This window comes from Oncorhynchus tshawytscha, linkage group LG20 (assembly GCF_018296145.1).
Source record: "Oncorhynchus tshawytscha isolate Ot180627B linkage group LG20, Otsh_v2.0, whole genome shotgun sequence".
NCBI lineage: Eukaryota > Metazoa > Chordata > Actinopteri > Salmoniformes > Salmonidae > Oncorhynchus > Oncorhynchus tshawytscha.
Window position 1 is genome coordinate 32,146,010 of NC_056448.1, and position 25,985 is coordinate 32,171,994.

The 25,985-nt window shown below is 41.1% G+C and overlaps 2 protein-coding genes across 4 annotated transcripts in view; both read left to right on the forward strand.

Annotated features, from left to right (window-relative positions):
* The first annotated feature begins 1,424 nt into the window (after nucleotides 1-1,424).
* Nucleotides 1,425-19,451, forward strand: LOC112220217 (5'-AMP-activated protein kinase catalytic subunit alpha-1). The gene is made up of 9 exons (XM_024381943.2): nucleotides 1,425-1,730; nucleotides 4,565-4,706; nucleotides 9,786-9,879; nucleotides 11,738-11,882; nucleotides 12,117-12,204; nucleotides 13,233-13,457; nucleotides 13,847-14,366; nucleotides 16,732-16,858; nucleotides 17,109-19,451. Exons 1-9 carry the CDS (start codon nucleotides 1,634-1,636, stop codon nucleotides 17,435-17,437), a joined length of 1,767 nt encoding a protein of 588 aa, XP_024237711.1. The 5' UTR covers nucleotides 1,425-1,633; the 3' UTR covers nucleotides 17,438-19,451.
* A 1,931-nt stretch (nucleotides 19,452-21,382) lies between these two features.
* LOC112220216 (tetratricopeptide repeat protein 33) overlaps nucleotides 21,383-25,985 on the forward strand; it is a 53,922-nt gene continuing 49,319 nt past the window's right edge. Inside the window, exons 1-2 of one of the 3 annotated variants that reach the window (XM_024381938.2) lie at nucleotides 21,383-21,486; nucleotides 21,927-22,145. In XM_024381938.2, coding sequence (XP_024237706.1) covers nucleotides 21,928-22,145 — 218 coding nt within the window. In that variant the 5' untranslated portion in view covers nucleotides 21,383-21,486; nucleotide 21,927. Of the gene's footprint in view, nucleotides 21,487-21,523; nucleotides 21,846-21,926; nucleotides 22,146-25,985 lie in introns of those variants that run through there. The other 2 variants (XM_024381940.2, XM_024381941.2) reach the window with 2 other exon arrangements.

The window sequence follows — 25,985 nt, forward strand, 5'->3', positions numbered from 1 at the left end:
GTGGGGGAAAATACCCAATTGTCATACATGATTTAAGGTCAAGATACCTCAATAGAAAAGGATCAGAGGCATTTGGGATGACCAGGGATGTTCTCTTGATAAGTGTGTGAATTTGGCAATTTCCTCTCCTGCTAAACATTTTAAAGTGTAAGGAATACTTTGGGTATCAGGGAAATGTATGAATTAAAAAGTAAAATATTTTCTTTAGGAATGTAGTGAAGTATAAGTAAAAGTTGTGAAAAATATAAATAGTAAATGATAGATACCCCATAAAACGACTTAAGTAGTACTTTAAAGTATTTTTACTTACAGTGCATTTGGAAAGTTTTCAGACCCCTTCCCTTTTCCACATTTTGTTACGTTACAGCCTTAATTCTAAAATGTATTCAATTATTTGTTTTACTCATCAAACTACACACAATACCCCATAATGAAAATGCGAAAACAGGTTTGTATTTTTGCAAATTTATTACAAATCAAAAACAGAGCTTATTTACATAAGTATTCAGACCCATTGCTATGAGACTGGAAATTCAGCTCAGGTACATCCTGGAAACAGATCTGGGGAAGGGTATCAAAACAATTCTGCAGCATTGAAAGTCCCCAAGAACACAGTGGCCTCCATCATTCTTAAATGGAAGAAGTTTGGTACCACAAAGACTCTTCCTAGAGCTGGCCGCCAGGCCAAACTGAGCAATCAAGGGAGAAGGGCCTTGGTCAGGGAGATGACCAAGAACCCGATGGTTACTCGGACAGATTTCCTCTGTGGAGATGGGAGAACCTTCCAAAAGGACAACCATCTCTGCAGCACTCCGCCAATCAGGCCTTTATCGTAGAGTGGCCCGATGGAAGCCACTCCTTTCTGTAAAAGGCACATGACAGCCCTCTTGGAGTTTGCTAAAAAGGCACCTAAATTACTCTGACCATGAGAAACAATATTCTCTGGTCTGATGAAACCAAGATTGAACTCTTTGGCCTGAATGCCAAGCGTCACTTTTGGAGGAAACCTGGCACCATCCCTACGGGCATATTTCAGTTTTTTATTTTCTATACATTTGCAAAAATTTGTAAAAACCTGTTTTTGCTTTGTCATTATTGGGTATTGTGTGTAGATTCATGAAAAACAATTTCAATTTTAGAATAAGGCTGTAACAAAACAAAATGTGGAGAAAGTCAAGGAGTCTGAATACTTTCTGAATGCACTGTAAGAACTTTACACCACTGCAAATACACACAGTTTGACAGCAATTTGTCTAGACTTTTATTTTGAAAATCCACTTCAACTCGTCCCAATGATGACACGGAAGAGTTTTTTTTTTCCACGACCCTTCGCAATCGCAGAGTTGTCTAGTTACCGCAGTCACAAAGTCAATTTAGCTATATCGCAAAAAGGAATGAAAACAGAAATGTGCTTTTTGGTCTTAATTTCAAGTTAGGGTTTGGCATAGTAGTGTGGTTAAGGTTAAGTTTAGGTTTTAAATCAGATATTTAGAAGATACATTGTAGAAATAGGCGGGGTTTATCCCTTTGTGGCTGTGGTATCTAGTGTCGATCCAGTCGCAGTTGCTTGCTCGCTTCTGCTCACAGCAGCATAAACACAGAACAGCATCAAGGCTTGGTCACTGCGGGAAAGATGGCGACGGATAAACAGAAACATGAAGGCAGAGTAAAAATTGGACACTATATTCTCGGAGACACACTTGGGGTGGGGACGTTCGGGAAAGTTAAAGGTAAGGGTCTTGACTTTTCAAGTTTCGACCAGATACCTGCGAGACGATGGGATTTCTCGCACTTGTTGGCCGCTAAACTTAGCGAGCTAGGCTAAGGTTAGCTGTTTGACTTTAGAGCCTGGCTGAGTTAGCTAGCCGGTGTACATTTTAATCTATCAAAAGATAGTGCTTTGTCATGTTCTAACTAGTAAGCTTGCTAGCCAGCTAGTTATGTGGTCGAGTGACAGAACTTAAACAACCAAGTTTACTTGATAGTTGGCCAACTAGCATAGTCTGCGCTCAAATTGCTAACCTATGCTAAGTTAAATTAGTGGTTTCTCAGTCAGGAAGCCTGCTTCAGCTAACTAGTTCAATCAAATCAAACTGACCAGCTAACGTTAGTCGTGACCCCCCCCCAGGCTCAAAATTCATGGAAGTGTCTTTGATGGAAGCCATACAAACGTAACTATATTGGACCTGGCTGAATTATTAATGAGGACATATATTTACTACGTGGTTATATTCTAGGTGACTACCTGCTGGTTAATGCATCACCAGCATAACAGTTTAATCAATAGCAGCTATTTGTACACGCCCCCTTCCCTCACTCATTCTCATTTCCCTCAGTTTAGTCCTGTCTAATACATTTTCACTTGTTCTTCTGACCAGTTTTTAGGTCGGCCTATATTTGCTTACATTTGGCATTGAACCATTGTGTAGGCTACACAGTCATTTACATCCGTAAACTGATATAAACACAGGCCTATAAGACGTTTCCTTCTGCTGTTAACCACAGTAGTTGCATTGCAAGTGTCATTCTGCTGTTACCACAGTGTTGCGTTGCATGTGTCATTGTGTAGCAGTTTGGGGCTGATAAGAAACCAGACATAAAAACAATCTTATTACAGTATTTCCTAACGCTTCCTCTCTCTCAATTCAAGGGGCTTTATTGGCATGGGAAACATGTTAACATTGCCAAAGCAAGTGAGGTAGATAATATACAAAAGTTAAATAAACAATAAAAATTAACTGTAAACATTACACAAAGAAGTTTCAAAACAATAAAGACATTAAAAATGTCATATCTATATATATATATATATATATATATATATTACACACACACAGTGTTGTAACAATGTACAATGTTAAAGTACACAAGGGAAAATAAATAAGCATAAATATGGGTTGTATTTACAATGATGTTTGTTCTTCACTGGTTGCCCTTTTCTTGTGGCAACAGGTCACAAATCTTGCTGCTGTGATGGCACACTGGAATTTCACCCAGTAGATATGGGAGTTTATCAAAATTGGATTTGTTTTCGAATTCTTTGTGGATCTGTGTAATCTGTGGGAAATATGTATGTCTCTGATGTCTCTGATATGGTCATACGTTGGACAGGAGGTTAGAAAGTGCAGCTCAGTTTCCACCTCATTTTATGGGCAGTGTGCACATAGCCTGTCTTCTCTTGAGAGCCAGGTCTGTCTACGGCGGCCTTTCTCAATAGCAAGGCTATGCTCACTAAGTCTGTACATAGTCAAAGCTTTCCTTAAGTTTGGGTCAGTCACAGTGGACAGGTATTCTGCCACTGTGTACTACTCTCTGTTTAGGGCCAAATAGCATTCTAGTTTGCTCTGTTTTTTGTTAATTCATTCCAATGTGTCAAGTAATTATCTTTTTGTTTTCTCATGATTTGGTTGGGTCTAATTGTGCTGCTGACCTGGGGCTCTGTGGGGTGTGTTTGTGTTTGTGAACAGAGCCTCAGAACCAGCTTGCTTAGGGGACTCTTCTCCAGGTTCATCTCTCTGTAGGTGATTGCTTTGTTATGCAAGGTTTGGGAATCGCTTCCTTTTAGGTGGTTGTAGAATTTAACAGCTCTTTTCTGGATTTTGATAATAAGTGTGTATTGGTCTAATTCTGCTCTGCATGCATTATTTGGGGTTCTACGTTGTACACAGAGGATATTTTTGCAGAATTCTGCATGCAGAGTTTCAATTTGGTGTTTCTCCCATTTTGTGAAGTCTTGGTTGGTGAGTGGACCCCAGACCTCACAACCGTAAAGGGCAATGGGCTCTATGACTGATTCAATTATTTGTAGCCAAATCCTAATTGGTATGTTGAAATTTATGTTCCTTTTGATGGCATAGAATGCCCTTCTTGCCTTGTCTCTCAGATCGTTCACAGCTTTGTGGAAGTTACCTGTGGCGCTGATGTTTAGGCCGAGGTATGTATAGTTTTTTGTGTGTTCTTGGGCAATCGTGTCTAGATGGAATTTGTATTTGTGGTCCTGGCGACTGGACCTTTTTTGGAACACCATTATTTTGGTCTTACTGAGATTTACTGTCAGGGCCCAGGTCTGACAGATTCTGTGCAGAAGATCTAGGTGCTGCTGTAGGCCCTCCTTGCTTGGTGACAGAAGCACCAGATCATCAGCAAACAGTAGACATTTGACTTCGGATTCTAGTAGGGTGAGGCCGGGTGCTGCAGACTTTTCTAGTGCCCGCGCCAATTCGTTGATATATATGTTGAAGAGGGTGGGGCTTAAGCTGCATCCCTGTCTCACCCCACGACCCTGTGTGAAGAAATGTGTTTTTTGCCAATTTTAACCGCACACTTGTTTGTGTACATGGATTTTATAATGTCGTATGTTTTACCCCCAACACCACTTTCCATCAATTTGTATAGCAGACCCTCATGCCAAATTGAGCCGAAGGCTTTTTTGAAATCAACAAAGCATGAGAAGACTTTCTCTCTCTCTCTCCCATGCCCTTCTCTCCCTCTCTCCCATGCCCCCCCCTCTTTCTCTCTCTCCCATGCCCTCTCTCTCTCTCTTACCTGCTCCCCCCCTCTATAGTGGGGCAGCACGAGCTGACCAAACACCAGGTGGCTGTGAAGATCCTGAACAGACAGAAGATCCGCAGTTTGGATGTGGTGGGGAAGATCCGTAGAGAGATCCAGAACCTCAAGCTCTTCAGGCATCCACACATCATCAAGCTGTAAGTCTAGAATACATAGGGTTGAAATGTGGGAACCCAGTTACCAGGATTTGTTGCCCAAAACCACTCCCTTTTCCCTGGATAACTAACTGTGCGAAACTGGTAAATTATAATAAATTATTTATAGTAACAGCATGGCATGAAATGGAACTATATTAAATTATATTTGTGAAATGGAGCTTTTTAAAGTTATATGCTTCTCTATGGCCTCTGCATGATGAATCAACGCTCAGGGTGTCAACTTTTTTTGTGACAGGTAGGCCAACATTTACTGCAACATCCTATAATACAGTAATATAAAGACAGCATGTGCGTCTAATTTACCCATCTATATCTGGCTTTCGGGGTCACCGTTTTTTTGTTTTTATTTTGTAGTTTTTTTTGCAGCTAGGGTTTTAAAACGGCCTCATATTGTTTCTTTAAATCGGTACACGCGTGAGCTCTCTCTTTCTCGCTCTCTCTCATTAACTCCATTCAAATTGCATACAAAATAGATCATATGTTTTAGATTGATTATATAGATGTCCTAGCCTACCTCTTTCAGGTCATAAATTCAATGCAGCATTATCCTTATATTTAGCCAATAATGATGGGTTATGCATAATACGCTTCTAACTTGTAGCCGGTATCTAGCTCTTGGAAGGCCCTGCAGGAAAAGCTAGACTAGAATAGCTTGTTGGACATTATTTTGAATTTGTTATACCTATAGTATAGGTATAGTCTTTCTTGATTAATGTTAAATCCAGCAGCCAATAGAACTCACGGGTAGTTTTGAAAGCGTGAACGGGTGATGGCAGTAGGCTATGGCAGTTGTTTATTCAGACCAATAACCATTCAATGTTCGTGAAGAGAAGCGAAAGCCTTCTGCATCTAATTCTAGTCCTATATTATTCAAGGATGTCATTAGAATGATGAGGACAACTAAACTTATTTAACTGTTGAAAGCGAGGAAGGAATGAAGCAACAATAAAGCAGTAGGTAGGAAAATAACATTAAGGGAAATATTATAGAAGGTATAAAGCATCATGGATTGTCGTTTCTCTTTGCTTGTTTCAGCTGTTCTGGCCATAATATGGACTGGGTCTTTTACCAATAGGGCTGTAATTCTGTTTACTAACCCTGCCTTTTCACAACTGATTAGCTGAAACGCATTAACCTTTCTGGCGCAGGCATTCCGCAAGCGACCCACCTCGACAACATCCAGTGAAATTGCAGAGCGCGAAATTCAAATGACAGAAATAGAAATATTTAACATTCATGAAAATACAAGTGTCATACATCAAAATAAAGCTTAAGAAGTTTTAGGTTGTAGTTACTGTAGGAATTATGAAGCGTTGACTATTTCTCTCAAAACCATTTGTATTTCATATACCTTTGACTATTGGATGTTCTAATAGGTACTTTGGTATTGCCAACCTAATCTCGGGAGTTGATAGGCTTGAAGTCATAAACAGCGCTGTGATTCAAGCATTGCTAAGAGCTGCTCGCAAACACAGTAAAGTGCTCTTTGAATGAATGCTTACGAGCCTGCTGCTGCCTAACACCACTCAGTCAGACTGTTATATCAAATCATAGACTTAATTATAATAAACACACAGAAATACAAGCCTTTGGTCATTAATATGGTCAAATCCTGAAACTATCATTTCGAAAACAAAACGTTTATTCTTTCATTGAAATACACAGTTCGCAACGAGCCAGGTGGCCCAAACTGTTGCATATACCCTGACTCTGCTTACACAATTTCCCTTGTTAATATTGCCTGCTAACATGCATTTATTTTAACTAAATATGCAGGTTTAAAAATATATATATACTTCTGTGTATTGATTTTAAAAAAGGCATTTGATGTGTATGGTAAGGTACATTTGTGCAACGAATGTGCTTTTTTCACAAATGTGCTTTTGCTAAATCATCACCTGTTTGGCAAAGTTGAAGTAGGCTGTGATTCGATGATTAATTAACAGGCACAGCATTGATTATATGCAATGCAGGACAAGCTAGTTAACCTAGTAATATCATCAACCATGTGTAGTTAACTAGCGATTATGAATACTTTTTTTATGAGTTTAATGCTAGCTAGCAATTTGCCTAAAACCTTACTTAAAAGGTCCTTTTGACACTGGACTCGTGTAATAGGTGTTCAGCCTGCCACGCAGTTTCCTCATGGATTGCAATGTAATCGTCCAAAAAGGCCAAATACCGATTTGTTATGAACCCTGAAATAATTGATCTGCAAATTATGGTGGAAAATAAGTATTTGGTCACCTACAAACAAGCAAGATTTCTGGCTCTCACAAACCTGTAACTTCTTCTTTAAAAGACTCCTCTGTCCTCCACTCGTTACCTGTATTAATGGCACCTGTTTAAACTTGTTATCAGTATAAAAGACACCTGTCCACAACCTCAAACAGTCACACTCCAAACTCCACTATGGCCAAGACGAAAGAGCTGTCAAAGGACACCAGAAACAAAATTGTAGACCTGCACCAGGCTGGGAAGACTGAATCTGCAATAGGTAAGCAGCTTGATTTGAAGAAATCAACTGTGGGAGCAATTATTAGGAAATGGAAGACATACAAGACCACTGATAATCTCCCTCGATCTGGGGCTCCACGCAAGATCTCACCCGTGGGGTCAAAATGATCACAAGAACGGTGAGCAAAAATCCCAGAATCACACGGGGGACCAAGTGAATGACCTGCAGAGAGCTGGGACCAAAGTAACAAAGCCTACCGTCAGTAACACACTACGCTGCCAGGGACTCAAATCCTGCAGTGCCAGACGTGTCACCCTGCTTAAGCCAGTACAGGCCCGTGTAAAGTTTGCCAGAGAGCATTTGGATGATCCAGTAGAAGATTGGGAGAACGTCATATGGTCAGATGAAACCAAAATATAACTTTCTGTTAACTCAACTCGTCGTGTTTGGAGGACAAAGAATACTGAGTTGCATCCAAAGAACACCATACCTACTGTGAAGCATGGGGGTGGAAACATCATGCTTTGGGGCTGTTTTTCTGCAAAGGGACCAGGACGACTGATCCATGTAAAGGAAAGAATGAATGGGGCCATGTATCATGAGATTTTGAGTGAAAACACCCTTCCATCAGCAAGGGCATTGAAGATGAAACGTGGCTGGGTCTTTCAGCATGACAATGATCCCAAACACACCGCCCGGGCAACGAAGGAGTGGCTTGGTAAGAAGCATTTCAAGGTCCTGGAGTGGCCTAGCCAGTCTCCAGATCTCAACCCCATAGAAAATCTTTGGGGGAGTTGAAAGTCCGTGTTGCCCAACAGCCCCAAAACATCACTGCTCTAGAGTAGATCTGCATGTAGGAATGGGCCAAAATACCAGCAACAGTGTGTGAAAACCTTGTGAAGACTTACAGAAAATATTTGACCTCTGTCATTGCCAACAAAGGGTATATAACAAAGTATTGAGATACACTTTTGTTATTGACCAAATACTTATTTTCCACCATAATTTGCAAATAAATTCATTAAAAATCCTACAATGTGATTTTCTGGATTTTGTTTGTCATTTTGTCTGTCATAGTTGAAGTGTACCTATGATCATCTTTTTAAGTGGGAGAACTTGCACAATTGGTGGCTGACTAAATACTTTTTTGCCCCACTCTGTATAACCTTTGTGTTGAACTTGACAGTAACACGTGTGAGGGGGATTATATCATTTTTTACTCGATGAACGTTATTTTTGCACACATGTAGCCTTGTGCTCTTGATCAATGTCTGCTATAGTGGCCACTATAATAGAGCAAAAATATAATGCCTGTTTGTTTCATTCTATTTCAACTTTAAGATGTTTTCTCCCCAAGTGCAATATTTCGACGTGTGTGTGGTCACAAGCGTTCTATTATAAAGGCTGTCATGGCAAACTGCAATATTAGAGTATTTTTTTCTTGTGTCATTTGCAGTAAGTCTAGGCAACAAAAAACATTTGATTTCTTTCTTTACATTTTTAGCTGTGATTTAGGTTCACATTAACCACTTATTTTACACAGAGTCTGATTCATATAGATCATATTCTTTGTTTAATCTGTCAAAATCTGCATTTTAGTGCAAAAAAAGTGTCACCTTTTTTGGGTCCTCACCAGTTTGCATCCCTGAACATTACATTCTCTGGCAACTGCTCTGGTGGAATTTCTGCAGTCAGCATGTCAATTGCACGCTCCTTCAATTTGAGACGTGTGGCATTGTGTTGTGACTTAAGTGGTGGGTTTTATAGAGTAAGTCACACTTTCTCTTGATCTCTGCATCTATGCTACTCTCCCTACCTCTTCAAAAAGCATCTTGATTAAATGCAGTGTTTCCATGATTTATCTCATTGGTTATGAAGGGTCAGCTTTCCCCTATGTTTCTGGCAGTTTTTTTAATTATGTATAACTAGTCTTATTACTATTCACTAAATGAAAAATCCCCTTACATGAGTTGTCTTCATGACCTGGCAGTGAGCTCATTGTGTAGGCCTAGTTGGGGCATTTCTGGGGGCCTGCTCCCTTGTGACTAGACCAGAATTTTTCCACTTTAAAAGGTCACCACCTGGAGTCAAGTTTTATACAACACTTGTGTTGATAACGTTGTTACCAATATGTGGCACATGAGTGAAGAAATGTAGCGGTTTGCTCTAGTGAAGTAGGCCTATGTTTAACATGTTGAAGTGTTCCATGGCATGTGGCCAGTCTCCCTCACACCATCTAGTCATTGAATCCAATGGCCCACAAAGAAGTTTTACTGCCTCTAGGTTAAGAATCATTTATTGGCTTTTGAGAGGATTAATCTGTCCTTAAACACCTGCCTCTTATTCTCAGATGTTATATTGCAATTTTCTTCCATTTTATTGCTGTGGTAAAGCTGAAATATAGCTGTTTAAAAAATAGATTTGTCAAAGTTAGGCGATCCTTAACTGTTTTTGTCTGGTGTTTGAGTAGGGCCCAGAGTAAATTATTATTATTTTAAAATAAATCCTGATCAGATGGGCCTATTGGTCAGGGAAATCTCTTGGTACAATCATGACAAGCCTATTTTGTGTGTGTGACTGTTTTTCCTGTGGGGCTGTAGGTACCAGGTGATCAGCACCCCAACAGACATCTTTATGGTGATGGAGTATGTGTCTGGAGGAGAGCTCTTTGACTACATCTGCAAAAATGGAAAGGTAAGCCCCCCTCCCCCAAGGAAAACGCACTCATGTATGCAGGCTTTGTGACAATTATGGACCCGTTTTTAGTTCAACAACAAAACAGACATTAGGGGTTATTCTACATTAAGCCTCATTAAACTTCTTACAGCTGAAAGTGCAGGGCGCCAAATTTAAACAGAAATCTCGTAATTAAAATTCCTCAAACATACAAGTATTATATATAATTTTAAAGATAAACTTGTTAATCCCACCAGTGTCCGATTTCAAAAAGGCTTTACAGCAAAAGCACACCATATGATTATGCTAGGTCAGCACTTAGTCACAGAAAAACAGCCATTTTTCCAGCCAAAGAGAGGGGTCACAAAAAGCAGAAACAGAGATGATAAAATTAATCACTTACCTTTGCTGATTTTCATCAGATGACACTCATAGGACTTCATGTTACACAATACATGTATGTTTTGTTCGATAAAGTTGATATTTATATCCAAAAATCTGTTTACATTGGCGCGTTATGTTCAGTAATGTTTTGCTTCCAAAACATCCGGTGATTTTGCAAAGAGCCACATCAATTTACAGAAATACTCATCATACATGTTGATGAAAATACAAGTGTTATACATGGAATTCAAGATATACTTCTTCTTAATGCAACCGCTGTGTCAGATTTCAAAAAAGCTTTATGGAAAAAGCACACCATGCAATAATCTGAGTACAGCGCTCAGAGACCAAAACAAGCCATACAGATACCCGCCATGTTGTGGAGTCAACAGAAGTCAGAAATAGCATTATAAATATTCACTTACCTTTGCTCTTCATCAGAATGCACTCCCAGGAATCCCAGTTCCACAATAAATGTTAGTTTTTTTTGATAAAGTCCATTTATGTCCAAATACCTCCTTTTTGTTGGCACGTTTAGTTCACAAATCCAAATTCAGGCGCAGACACTTAGTTCAGATGACAGTTCCATTACAGTTCGTAGAAACATGTCAAACGATGTATAGAATCAATCTTTAGGAAGTTATCATTAATCTTCAATAATATTCCAACCGGACAATTCCTTTGTCTTTAGAAAGGAAAGGGAACGCAGCTAACTCTCACGGTGCGCGTGAGACTGAGCTCATGGCTTTCTGCCAGACACTTGACTCAAACTGCTCTTATTCTCTCTCCCTTCACAGTAGAAGCCTGAAACAGGTTCTAAAGACTGTTGACATCTAGTGGAAGCCTTAGGAAGTGCAATCGGACCCAATTTTACACTGTGGATAGGCAAAGACTTGAAAACCTACAAACCCCAGATTTCCCACTTCCTGGTTGGATTTTTTTCCAGTTTTTTGCCTGCCATATGAGTTATGTTATACTCACAGACATCATTCAAACAGTTTTAGAAACTTCAATGTTTTCTGTCCAAATATATTATTAGTAGATATCTTAGCTTCTGGGCCTGAGTAGCAGGCAGTTTACTCTGGGCACCTTATTCATCCAAGCTACTCAATACTGCCCCAACGCCATAATAAGTTAAACCTATCTGTTACAATTAACTGTTGTTTTGGATTGTGGGTAGTCTTTTTTTGCTCACCTGAATATTAATGGCTTAGCTAATTACCTATCTATTGTCAGGCTAGTATAATGGTCATGTTATAACCTGCCTCTTGTATGGACTACCCCTATCCTTCTGTATACAAACATATATCACAACTTTATCTCTACACTGCATTCTTTCTAAGCGGTTTTTGAGGACTACTAAATCATTCAAGCAAAGTTGCTGGCCAAATATCCAGAGTGGTTACTTACAATACTGATATAGACACTGAATGGACATATCTCACCTCGTGTGTTCTGTGTGTCTGCGTTTCGTGTGTGTGTGTGTCTCCAGTTGGATGAGAAGGAGAGCCGTCGTCTGTTCCAGCAGATCATCTCCGCAGTAGACTACTGCCACAGACACATGGTGGTGCACCGAGACCTGAAGCCTGAGAACGTCCTGCTGGACGCACAGATGAACGCCAAGATCGCTGACTTTGGTAAGTCACTGCCACCCTCAACCCTAATCCCACACGAACTAAGCAGCAGCTTTCTACACCTATACCTGATTTACACTTCAAAATCGAGCCACATCTAACTGTACTGGGTTGGCTTGGTTACACATCTGCCATAGTTACTGGAAAGGGTCTGAAATGACACCCCATTTCCTATATAGTGCTCTACCTTTGGACACAAACACATAATTATGTGAGGTTGTCTGGTGTTTTCTGTAGGTTTGTCAAACATGATGTCCGATGGAGAGTTTCTGAGGACAAGTTGCGGTTCTCCGAACTACGCTGCCCCTGAAGTCATCTCTGGAAGGTAGTCTTGTCCTCTCCTTTTCACACTAAAACTATGGTAGACATGATGGGGAATGTGCTAATGTATACAAAGACCGCTGTTACATTTCAATAAGGAACACCGTTCATGTTAAAAGGACTGATCAATTTCACGGTTTTGCTTTGGTGAAAGACCCTCCCATTCTTTAAGTCTCACTGAATATTCACCATTCGAAACGACTCTTGGTTCATGTCCATGTTTTATGCAGGTAGCTTTGTTCTCTATTCTTCTGCGTGCTCTTTGGAGTCTAGACTGTTACTCTAAACTACTTTGTGGCAACTGTTGATGTAAAGCAGGGGTGGGCAACTTGTATCCCCTGGGCCACATGTTTTGTAGGCCCGTGGACCAATTTCACACACAACGTTTAATTTAAAATGATTTATTTATTTTTTTAGGAACTGTCTGGGTCTCAACTTACTGTCGAGTTAGAATAATAAAATACACAAGGTGCAATAAAGAAATTTGGTTGTGCATCATCAGTCATTTTAATTAGCCCATGTCAGCTAAAATCTTTTAGATTGGTAAATCAGACTAGCGGCCAGCTAACTAAACTTGTAGTAAGCATGGTCGAATTACCGACCGGGGTGGGGCCCATTGATCATCAGTTTATCATATAAAAACTACAAACATGGGCCACCGAATGGCGCAGCATCGTGGTGCTAGAGGCTTCACTACAGACCCAGGTTCGATACCAGGCTGGCTGTCACTGGGAGACCCAAGAGGCGGTGCACAATTGGCCAGTGTCGTCCAGGTTGGGGGGGGTGCGGCTGGCTTCCAGGTTAAGCGAGCAGTGTGTCAAGAAGCAGTGCTGCTTGGCAGGGTCGTCTTTCAGAGGATGCGTGGCTCTCGACCTTCGCCTCTCCCAAGTCCGTTGGGGTGTGGTGTTGGTACATAGATCCACTGCGGCCCCTCATGAGTTCAGTTTTTTTGTGGCTCCCCACCCCCATCAAAGTTGCCCGTACCTGATCTAAAGGGATTCATCAATGTTTGATTGACCTGTTTCCTCCCAGGTTATATGCAGGTCCTGAGGTGGACATCTGGAGCAGTGGGGTGATCCTGTATGCCCTGCTGTGTGGGACGCTGCCCTTCGATGACGACCATGTGCCAACGCTCTTCAAGAAGATCTGTGACGGGATCTTCTTCACTCCTCAGTACTTGAACCCCTCTGTCGCCGCCCTGCTCAAACACATGCTGCAGGTGGATCCCATGAAGAGAGCCACCATCAAAGAAATCCGGTAAGAAGGGGCAAGTGTTCAACTTCGCCTAAATGCATTCCATTCAAATACATGAAGTGTATAAGTAAGTGTATTTAAACACCTGAATACACTCTGCAGTAGAATAATGTAAGGTAAAATACATCAACTCAAATTCAACTTGCTCCACATTAAACTGTAACTGAGGTTTCATGCTGTACTACCTATCATGGGTGGAAAACTCCTGTCCTGGGGAAGCTCCTGCCTTCTCTGTGCAGGCTTTAGTTCCAGCACTAACAAAGTGAACCAACCCCTTCTGGTCAACACATTATCTAGCTGCCCTGTTAAGAAAAACATTTTTTTCCTATGGGATAAAAGACTAGTTTGACCCTGACTTTAACCATGCGCTATCTTCCCTCCCCTCACCACAGAGAGGATGAATGGTTCAAAGTGGAGCTCCCCAAGTACTTGTTCCCAGAGGACCCGTCCTACAGCAACAACATGATTGATGACGAGGCCCTGAAGGAGGTGTGTGAGAAGTTTGAGTGCACTGAGGAAGAAATCCTGACTTGCTTGTACAGCCGCAACCACCATGACCCCCTGGCTGTGGCCTACCACCTCATCATCGACAACCGCCGTATCATGTCCGAGGCCAAAGACTTCTATCTGGCCTCCAGTCCCCCAGACTCCTTCTTGGACGACCAGCACCTGACCGCCTCTGCCGCGGCTGCCGCAGGCCTTAAGCCCCACCCCGAGCGCATGCAGCCATTCCTGGCAGTGGAGACCCTTCCCAGGCCGAGGCACACGCTGGATGAGCTGAACCCACAGAAATCGAAGCACCAGGGGGTGAGGCGGGCTAAGTGGCACCTGGGGATCAGGAGCCAGAGCAGGCCAAATGATATTATGTCTGAGGTGTGCCGGGCCATGAAGCAGCTGGACTATGAGTGGAAGGTGAGTGGAAGGGGAGGGAGAATCATAGAGAGTGGGGATGAGGATGGTGGGAAGGAAGAGTAGAAAGGGAAGGGAGAGTCTGAAGGAGTTGGTAAAGACGTCAGGTAGAAGTACACAGAAAACCATCAAGGGTTCCTCATGTCAAGGGGTAGTGGGGAAATAAGGTATATTGAACAAAAATGTACGAAATCTGTTATGTTGGTTTCATGAGCTGAAGTAAAAGATCACAAATGTTCCATACGCACAAAAAACGTATTTCTCTAATTTTGTGCACAAATGTGTTTATATCCCTGTTAGTAAGCATTTCTCCTTTTCCAACATAATCCATCCAGCTGACAGGTGTGGCATATCAAGAAGTTGATTAAACAGAATTATCATTAAACCGGTGCACCATGTGCTGGGGACAATAAAAGGCCACTCTAAAATGTGCAGATTTGTCACACAACACAGTGTAACAGATGTCTCAAGTTTTGAGGGAGTGTGCAATGTCATGCTGACTGCAGGAATGTCCACCAAAGCTGTTACAAGATAATTTGTTAATTTCTCTACCGTAAGCTGTATCCAAAATTGTTTTAGAGTATTTGGCAGTACGTCCAACTGGCCTCCCAACCGCAGACCATGTGTAACCACGCCAGCCCAGGACCTCCACATCTGGCTTCTTCACCTGCAGGATCGTCTGAGACCAGCCACCCGGACAGCTGATGAAACTGTGGATTTGCACAACTGAAGAATTTCTGCACAGTCAGAAACTGTCTCAGGAAAGCTCATCTGCGTGCATTCATCCTCACCAGTGTCTTCACCTGACTGCAGTTTGACGTCGTAACTGACTTCAGTGGGCAAATGCTCACCTTTTGATGACCACTGGCACGCTGGACAAGTGTGCCAATCCTGGTTTTAGCTGTACCAGACAGATAGCAGACAGCGTTTATGGAGTCGTGTGGGCGAGTGGTTTGCTGATGTCAATGTGCGTTGGTCATGGTTTGGGCAGGCATAAGCTACAGACGATGAATAAAATTGCATTTCATCAATAGCAATTTTAATTCACAGCGCTACCGTGACGAGATCCTGAGCCCATTGTTATGCAATTTATCCTCCACCATCACCTCATGTTTCAGCATGATAATGCAAGACCCCATGTCACAAGGATCTGTAAAAAATTCCTAGAAGCTGAAAATGTCCCAGTTCTTCCATGGCCTGCATACTCACCCGACCTGTCACCCATTGAGCATTGGGATGCTCCGTTCGTGTACAACGGCATGTTCCAGTTCCCGCCATTATCCAGCAACTTTCTAACAGCCATTGAAGAGGAATGGGACAGCATTCCATAGGCCACAATCAATAGCCTGATCAACTGTATGCAAAGGAGATGTCGCGCTGCTTGAGGCAAATGGGGGTCACACCAGATACTGGCTGACTGGTTTTCTGATCCACACCCCTACCTTTTTTGTAACGGTATCTGTGACCAACAGATGAATATCTGTATACCCAGTCATGTGAAATCATAGATTGGGACCTAATGAACTGATTTCAATTGACTGATTTCCTTTTTATGTTTTTTTGTTAAAGTACTTGCCGTTATTAGTATTTTTCTGCTTGGTGTGCATTACTGGTTTTGTCAGGTTTAAGTTCTACCTGACCTGGAATGGAATGCGGCTATTTCCTTCTTGGGTTCTATTTTAGTATGGCACAACTTTTACACTATCAGCTGACTGACTCAATTTAAAAGTGTATCTTGAGGAAAAATGAGAGCAATTTATGAAGGAAATGCTCAGTTTCCTGTTTATCCTTCTCTTGCCCTGATAGATCGAAAGCAGCTATTTATGGTTTTATGTGTTTGGGTACACAGTAATAAAACATACTGAGCTTCATATACAGTCCCACAAAGTTAACCACTGTTCTGTCTAGACTCTAAAAGTTCTGATATGGTCATAGTGCTCTTGTAACATTGTTGCTTCCGTCCCTCTCATTGCCCCAACCTGGGACCCTCTGAACAAATGGACAATGTTCATCGTTACCTGTCGCACCCCAAAAGCCATGGACCTTGCAGAGCAAGGGAAAAAACAACTTCTAATAACCGATTTGAAACATACTAGTGCACACCGCTAACTAGCTAGCCCTTTCACAGCAGCTACACACTTCGTAATCATTTTTGCTGTTATACAAAAGTTATCATTTTGATGACAAGAGGCAACATGTTTGAAACGGTCACTGAAGTCACTTAAATACAGATCACCACTGAAGCAGCTACAGGAGCCATATTTAAAAAATGTAATGTTCTGTGCTGTATGTTATATCAAAAACATGTTATACCCAGCTTCTGACATCCAGTTGAATGCATCACTAATCTCCATATTCTCTTCCCCAGGTGGTGAATCCGTACTACCTGCGTGTAAAGAGGAAGAACCCAGTGACGGGCATGCAGACCAAGATGAGCCTTCAGCTCTACCAGGTGGACAGCAGGACCTACCTCCTGGACTTCCGTAGCATAGACAGTACGTCAATCTGGATTTAATGAGAACATGTTTAGAACTTGGAAGTGGTTTTCTACACTGCTGACTATGCCATCACAGAAAATTGCCTATAAAATATGAGCCTGAGTGGAATGCAAATCGACTCGCCAGACTTCAAAATCGTTCATATTTTTTGATCACCTTAGACATGTCACAGGTCTGTCTAGTGGCTTTTGGGTGTTTGGTTGTAACCACCTGTGTGTTTTAACGTTCTCTTCCCTTCTCTCTGTAGATGACATGTTGGAGGCTAAATCTGGGACTGCCACTCCTCACCGGTCTGGGTCAGTGGGAAACTACCGCACGGCCCTTAAGAACGACACTGCTGAAGAGGGGGGGTCCCAAACGGAGGAGGCTAAGGACGACGCTACCCTGACCCCTGCCACCTCCATCCCTCCCACCCCCACCAAGGCCTCGGAGAGCTCCCTGGCCTCCTCGCTCACCTCCTCTGTTGACTCAACAGGAGGTGACCTCGCTCCGACGACAGTCTACCCGCGGCCCGGCAGCCACACCATTGAGTTTTTTGAGATGTGCGCCAATCTCATCAAGCTACTTGCACGATAGCTCACAATCAAGTCAAAACATTAGCCTTTTTTTCTCTCCGAGTGTCCTTATAAGCAATAAGCATACAACCGATTCATGGCTCAATTCATCCCCACCTCGGGCGGTTGAGCTGGCTAGGGTTGTTCCATGGCACTGATGATGCAGATTTGGTTTGCACCTACCCTGACTCACGGGGGGGGGGTTGTCAGAGCAGAGGTGCGGGCGGGGTTTAGAGAACGTTGAATGACAATGACCAAGCCACTTTATTATATTCATGATGACAGAATACTATTTTAGAGATGGTTTTACATTTTCACGATCATTTTAGTTGGCAGATGATGATTTCTTCCTCCTTTTAGATCACATTCCACCCTTACATATATAGGCTAAGACTGAATGATACACTGAATTTGCTTTACTGTACTCAGTGGGCTTTTCTGTCCTTTTTCCAGTAGAGAAAACAAAACCCCAAGTTCTTGTGTGCAGAAAAGAGAGCTACAGGGGGGGTAGGGTGGCTGAGGGGAAGGAGGCTGCACTGACCATAACAAGGGTTGTCGTGCCAACGATGCCCGTTGACTCACTGAGGAAGTGCAATGACCCTGTATATTTCTTACTCGATCGCGTCAGGTGGAAGAAAGGAGTTAGCACTTAATCCAAATTTTTGTTTAATGTTTTTTGTTAATTGAATTAAGACGTCCATGTTTTCTCATTATTGTAAAAAAAATAATGTTTGGATCTGTTTGTCCTCTACATTTTATATATAAATAATAAATACATTTGGATATATTTATCAGTGCTTTAAATGGGAATTGTAGATTATATTGAGAAATGATTATGGAGTAAAATCTTTCTTGAATTTTTGCATTACGACTATTGCTGGATGACATTTTATTCCTTTTACTGCTTTCTTAAAATCAATTTCACCGTTTTTAATCAGTTATTCTATACACAGTTTTTCCTCACCTCACTATCTCCAAGAGCTCTTTGCTGTTAGTCAAAATGAGACGTACACTATCCTATACTTAATTCAAAAGTACTTTACCAATTTATCTTTGAGGTTGAGGGCTATATACATTTATACATCTGAATGTCTCTTGACTGAGTGACATGCCTTTTAGCAGGATTTGATCAACATTCAGTTTGTACACATGCCTATTCATCGAGTTACACATTGAGAAATTGGGACCATTGAGTGGTTATTTGATGCAAGTACATGTGCATGGACAATATAAATTGATAAAGGAAACAATCACAACAACAATCATTTCACTTTTCTTGGCCCACAATAGATACATTTGGATGTAAGTTTACATATTTGCCCAAACCTTACATTTATTTAATGTGCTCCTGGAGAATGTGTTTTATTTTTTACATTTTATCTTGAGTGTCAAGACTGAGATTGAATGAGAGTTATTGTCACATCGATTGCATCGTTCTGTTGGCTGCCTTATCATTATCAGTACTGTTGATCAGTTTTATATCAGTGAATATAAAAACATCTATCTACTTCTATCCTCTTATGTGGGGCTGGTTTTGGTCTGAATGACGTGATTGGATTGTGACTGCAAGGTCTAATTTGTAGACCAAATTATCATTAAAACATTTGTAGGACTAAAAACAAACTTTTTTTTTAGTTTTCAAAGACCGTTGCAAGTTGTATTCCAAATAATGCATACGGTGAATTGTGGGGTTGTTTGAAATAAGTTAGTGTGAGACCATGCTCTTCTAACGGCTTACTGAGGAAGTGCAATTGCCCTGTGTCTCTCTCTCAACCATGTTCTAACGGCTTATGATCTAAGTTGCACATTTGGTGAGTAGTTTTTCTCCTTTTGAGTGGGAGTGTTAAGAGCTGACTATTTGCAGGAGAAATATCTTTCATTGTAATTGTATTAACTGCTTTAATTAAGAAATCTTGTTTTAATTTTATTTGGTGTGTAAAGGGACCTTACTACTACAATGACCGTGTATCAAATGGACAGTCTGTTTAAATCATTTGTACACACACCTGCCTAATAAACAGCAAAATTGCACAGGTTTTCATGTCTTCCCTTGTTTCTGTTGGCATTGGAAAATGTGTAAAATAAAAAGTTAACAATACTATGTTGCATGGCTGCAAATATAAAACTGTTCCAGATTTAAAGAGTAGCAAAAGACCTGGAAGCATGTAAAAATAAATAAAAAATGTATTGGTCACATACACATTTAGCTAGTTATTGCGGGTGTAGCGAAATGTGTTTATAGATCCAACAATGTAGTATCTAACAATTCACAATACACACATCTAAAAGTAAAAGAATGGAATTAAGTATTATATAAATATTAGGACGAGTAATGTCGGAGTGGCATTGACTAAAAGTAGAATACAGTAGAATAGAAAACAGTATATACATATGAGATGAGTAAAGCAGAATACAGTATATACAGTTGAAGTCAGAAGTTTACATACACTTAGGTTGGAGTCATTAAAACTCGTTTTTCAACCACTCCACAAATTTCTTGTTAACTAACTATAGGTTTGGCAAGTCGGTTAGGACATCTACTTTGTGCATGACACAAGTCATTTACAACAATTGTTTACAGTCAGATTATTTCACTTATAATTCACTGTATCACAATTCCAGTGGGTCAGAAGTTTACAAACACTAAGTTGACTGTGCCTTTAAACAGCTTGGAAAATTCCAGAAAATGATGTCATGGCTTTAGAAGCTTCTGATAGGCTAATTGACATAATTTGAGTCAATTGGAGGTGTACCTGTGGATGTATTTCAAGGCCTACCTCAGTGCCTCTGCTTGACATCAAAAGAAATCAACCTCAGAATGTTTGTTTTTTCCAAACGTCTGAAGGTACCAAGTTCATCTGTACAAACAATAGTATGCAAGTATATACACTATGGGACCACACAGCCGTCATACCGCTCAGGAAGGTGATGCGTTCTGTCTCCTAGAGATGAAAGAACTATGGTGCGAAAAGTGCAAATCAATCCCAGAAAAACAGCATGCTTCCAGAAATATCCTCTGGTCTGATGAAACAAATAGAACTGTTTGGCCATAATGACCATTGTTACTTTTGGAGGGGGAGGCTTGCAAGCCGGCACGGGGGTGACAGCATCATGTTGTAGGGGTGCTTTGCTGCAGGAGGGACTGGTGCACTTCACAAAATAGATGGCATAATGAGGGAGGAGAATTATATGGATATATTGAAGCAACATCTCATGACATCAGTTAAAGTTTGGTCACAAATTAGTCTTGCAAATGGACAATGACCCCATGCATACTTCCAAAGTTGTGGCAAAATGGCTTTTAGGAAAACAAAGGCAAGGTATTGGAGTGGCCATCACAAAGCCCTGACCTCAATCCCATAGAACATTTGTGGGCAGAACTGAAAAAGTGTGTGCGAGCAAGGAGGCCTACAAACCTGACTCAGTTACACCACCTCTGTCAGGAGGAATGGGCCAAAATTCACCCAACTTATTGTGGCAAGCTTGTGGAAGACTACCCAAAATGTTTGTCCCAAGTTAAACAATTTAAAGGCAATGCTACCAAATACTAATTGAGTGTATGTAAACTTCTGACCAATTGGGAATGTGATAAAATAAATAAAAGCTGAACTAAATCATTCTCTCTACTATTATTCTGACATTTAATTCTTAAAATAGTGGTGATCCTAACTGACCTAAAACAGGGAATTTTTACTAGGATTAAATGTCAGGAAATGTGAAAAACTGAGTATAAATGTATTTGGCTAAGGTATATGTAAACGTCCGACTTCAACTGTACATATGGGATGAGTATAGCAGTATGTAAACAAAGTGCCTAGTGTTCCATTATTAAAAAGTGGCCAGTGATTCCATGTCTACAACTGCAGGTGTATGTTTGAGAAGCAGAGCTGAGGAAGATTGCCAAAAACATATCTAGACCAGACTTTTCGAAATAGCTGTGCTGTTGCTATCATACACCTTACAAGTGACTTCAAAATATCCGTACTGTCCCTTTACATTTGTGTTTACAATCACAAGAGCTTCCGGGTTAATTAGACAGTTGAACGCGTAGCAATAGCCACAGCAGCATAGGTAATTGCGTTTTAACCAAATATATCCAGCCACATGTTAAATCAAATGCATTTGGTCAACAGTTAGTTAGTTATCCATGTTTAACAAACGTTAGCGCTTGTACCTATTTGCTAGCCAGAGTATAGCTAGCTAACGTTAGCATGCTAGCTATGACACTCCTGACGTGCAAACCGATATTTAACGTTATTTTCAGGATTTGTTCAAATTATTTAAGTCAGGGTTAATGGTTTTGGCTAGTTGGTTTGCACGTAAGAGTATCCGTATAGTCCTTCCCTTTCAACGTACATGCTTGCTAGCTACCTAATTCAACGTCAAGAAACCTGACTGTCATCCCAAACTTCAGGTTACAAGTCTCAAGTGTATGTTAGCAGAAGTAGCGAGCTATTTGCATGCTGAGGTTTTCACAAGCCTACAGCTAATTTACTGTCATTTATATACAGGATGGCTTCGTTCGGCTGGAAGAGGAAAGTGGGCGAGCGGGTGAGCAAGGCAGCGGTGCAGCAGTTTGAAGCCGCGGCGGAGAAGCCAGAGGAGGATGGAGTGGACGAGGTGGACTGGCTACATGCTATCAAGCGGCGCCGTGAAGCCCTCCTGGAGGACTGCGCTGCGAAGGGAAACAGGCTGAAGGAGGAGGGGACCGTGCTGGCACAAGAGGGCAGGTGAGGGTGACGGCTTTGTCCATGGTCCTGATGGTCTTGTTTCATTTTTGGCAAGAGTACCAACTCAAGATAGGTATAATGGCACATTTTGTGGACATGTATTTTAATGGAAGCCATGGACTGCATCTCAACCTAACTGCAACTAAACCTAGAGAGGGACATCATAGGACACAGAAAGGGATGGACAAAAACTGTGTGTGTGTGAGGGATATTAATCGGTTAGCTACTGAAAATACATTTGTGACCAACCGGATCAAATCGGTCTTATGTAGCAAAATTTGAATTATTATTTTTATTTTTTTACATTGGATAAAAGTAGAGACTTAGAGCTAGAAAATGGTATATCATACACTACAGCTGATGATTAATGGGAAAGTAATTCTGCTTTTCATTCACACCCTCTTAAGCCTGAGCCCCACCCATTTCTTTATGGATTCACATGTGTGCCAAACAACCAAAGACTTCAAGACTAAAGACTATACATGTCAATAGACAGTTGTCCCAGTGACATCATGAACATTCTATTCTCGTCTGAGTATCGTTATGATAAAGTAATAACAGAAAAACTACAGGCTGCAAAACATCAGCAGCCTGGTGGTCAAAAATAGTAACACCAATAAACCCATCCATTTTAAAAATGAATTTAGTGTTTAACAATTTTTTTTAACTAGGCAAGTCAGTTAAGAAAATATTCTTATTTACAATGACGGCCAAACCCGGACAACGCTGGGCCAATTGTGCGCCGACTCCAAATCACCGTCGGATGTTATACAGCCTGGATTCGAACCAGGGACTGTAGTGACTCGTCTTGCACAGAGATGCAGTGCCTTAGACCGCTGCATCGCTCTGGAGCATATGTCAATCTAGCAAACCAGGCAACTTTCTAAGCAAGGTTTTGGTTCGTTTCTAGCTTGTTAGTTAGCCAGCTAGCTAACGTTAAGTTAGCGGGCTAGTCAGTTCAAATAACTTAAGCTAATTTGTGTTTATTATTCCAGGAAATAAACTCACAACAAGATCGTTATTTACAAGTTAATGGCGAGCTAATTACAGAAAATAACTTACGGCTGTGAGTGTAATGAAATAAAAGCAGGGCATTCTACCTGAGAATTTCAGAACTTGGACACTCTCGTTGGCCTAGTTTGAAGAGACAGGTGTTTTGTACAATGCCAGAATTATCTCCTTAGCTCTCATACTCTGCTTTCACCGGGCATTCCACTGATTTCAAAACTGACCTCCAGAAAGTGGAGAGCAACACTTGTGCAGTTCTTTGTGATATCTTTTCTTTTTAAGCTGCGTTAGAAAGAATTACCTACAAATACTGAGCAGCTCATGTTATAGACAGAAGCGTGCTACGTGGCAGACCAATCCGAACTCATCTCTCATCTCTCCATCCATTATCTCAGCCAATCATGGCTAGCGGGAAGGTTCCTCTTTTTTCTTTGGCTAAACCAACTGCTCATAATTTTAAAATTGTATTCATATGTACAGATGGCATACAAGTTTGTTATTAAGGCACATGAAAGTTCACATGTTCCAGAAGGCATTTCTGCATGTTTACATTCAAATGCCTCGCCCGTGAAGTAGTGACGCGTGACATGCGCCTAGTTTCCTGAAACAAGTCACATTTGACCGGTCATGCTTATCAGTATATAGGTTAATTTGCATATTGTAGTGGAATTAAATTGGCGTGTGTATTTTCGCTGGTCATCCTGTATCTTGCACTTGTGGATCAGAAAATCAGTCGGTATCTGGTGTGACCACCATTTGGCTCATGCAGCGTGACACATCTCCGTTGATCAGGCTGTTGGTTGTGGCCTATGGAATTGTGTCCCACTCTTCAATGGGAAGTTGCTGGGTATGGGCTGGAACTGAAACACACTGTCATACATGTTGATCCAGAGCATCCCATACATGCTCAATAGGTGACATATATGTCTGCTGAGTATGCAGGCCATGGAAGAACTGGGACCTTTTCAGCTTCTAGGAATTGTGTACTGATCCTTGCGACATGGGGCTGTGCATTGTCATGCTGAAAAATTAGGTGATGGCGGCGGATGAATGGCATGACATGGGCCTCAGGATCTCATCACTGTATCTCTGTGCATTCATATTGCCATCGATAAAATGCAATTGTATTCGTTGTCCGTAGCTTATTCCTGCCCATACCATAATCCCACCAATACCATGGGGCACTCTGTTTACAACGATGACATCAGCAAATCACTCGCCCACATGACGGCATACACACTATCTGCCCAGTACAGTTGAAACCTGGATTTATCCGGGTGAATCTGAACACTTCTCCAGCGTGCCAGTAGCCATCAAAGGTGAGCATTTGCCCACTGAAGTCGGTCACGACGCCGAACTGCCGTCAGGCCAAGTCCCTTGTGAGGACAATGAGCACACAGATGAACTTCCCGGAGACCGTTTCTGACCATTTGTGCAGAAATTCTTTGGTTCTACAAACCCACAGTTTCATCAGCTGTCAGACGATCCCGCAGGTGAAGAAGCAGCATGTGGAGGTGCTAGGCTGACGTGGTTACATGTGGTGTGCGATTGTGAGGCCAGTTGGACATCCTGCCAAATTCTCTAAAATTATGTTGGAAGAGGCTTATGGTAGAGAAATGAACATTAAATTCTCTGGCAACCGCTCTGGTGGACATTCCTGCAGTCAGCATGCCATTTGCACGCTCCCTCAAAACTTGAGACATATGTGGCATTGTGTTGTGTGACAACTGCCCATTTTAGAGTTGCCTTTTATTGTTCCCAGCACAAGGTGCACCTGTGTAATGATCATGTTGTTTAATCAGCTTTTTGATATGCCACCTGTCGGATGGATGGATTATCTTGGCAAAGGAGAAATGCTCACTAACAAGGATGTAAACAAATTTGTGCACAGATTTTGAGAGAAATAAGCTTTTTGTGCGTATGGAAAATGTCTGATCTTTTATTTCAGTTCATGAAACATGGGACTAACACTTTACATGTTGCGTTTATATTTTTGTTCAATATATTTATCACACACGCACAGCATACATAGGCTATTCTGCTCTTCAAACTAGGCTGTCATAGTGAGCAGCTCCTCAAAACATGTCATTTTTATAAGCCCAGTCATTGCTCAATAAATAACCATTCTAAATCCAATCATGTGTTAAAACTGTTCATTGCACCTATTTATATAGAGATCATATTTTTGTCATACGAGTGCATAGGCTGTAGGCAATGGTAGGCAGGCTTCAGCTCATCACACACCACTTTGCAATGTGAGCTTGAGGCAGTACAATTGTTTGAAACCTAAACATTTTACATTACTTCAAATAATGAGGCATGTCTTAAGTTGCTTCAGAGTAGCCAAAATCCATCCTTAGAAACTTGGAGGCAATTATTTTATAAAGACCAGCATTTCTCTCCTATTATATTGATTTTCATATCAACTTTCTTTTTTTGCCCAGAAGCCAAAGTCACAATCCTAGTCATATTAACAACCCATCCTAGATGCTATTAGATTCACTTTCTTTCTAAGTTTCTAAAGGAGATTTTTTATCTCTGTCATATATAGTGGGGCAAAAAAGTATTTAGTCAGCCACCAATTGTGCAAGTTCTCCCACTTAAAAAGATGAGAGGCCTGTAATTTTCATCATAGGTACACTTCAACTATGACAGACAAAATTACAAAAAAAATCCAGAAAATCACATTGTAGGATTTTTAATGAATTTATTTGCAAATTATGGTGGAAAATAAGTATTTGGTCAATAACAAAAGTGTATCTCAATACTTTGTTATATACCCTTTGTTGGCAATGACAGAGGTCAAATATTTTCTGTAAGTCTTCACAAGGT

Coding starts and splice junctions, on each gene's coding strand:
- LOC112220217 (XM_024381943.2), top strand. CDS start 1,634: ATGGCGACGGATAAACAGAAACATGAAGGCAGAGTAAAAATTGGACAC. Junction 1,731..4,564: donor GACGTTCGGGAAAGTTAAAG/GTAAGGGTCTTG, acceptor CCCCCTCTATAG/TGGGGCAGCACGAGCTGACC. Junction 14,367..16,731: donor AGCTGGACTATGAGTGGAAG/GTGAGTGGAAGG, acceptor TCTCTTCCCCAG/GTGGTGAATCCGTACTACCT.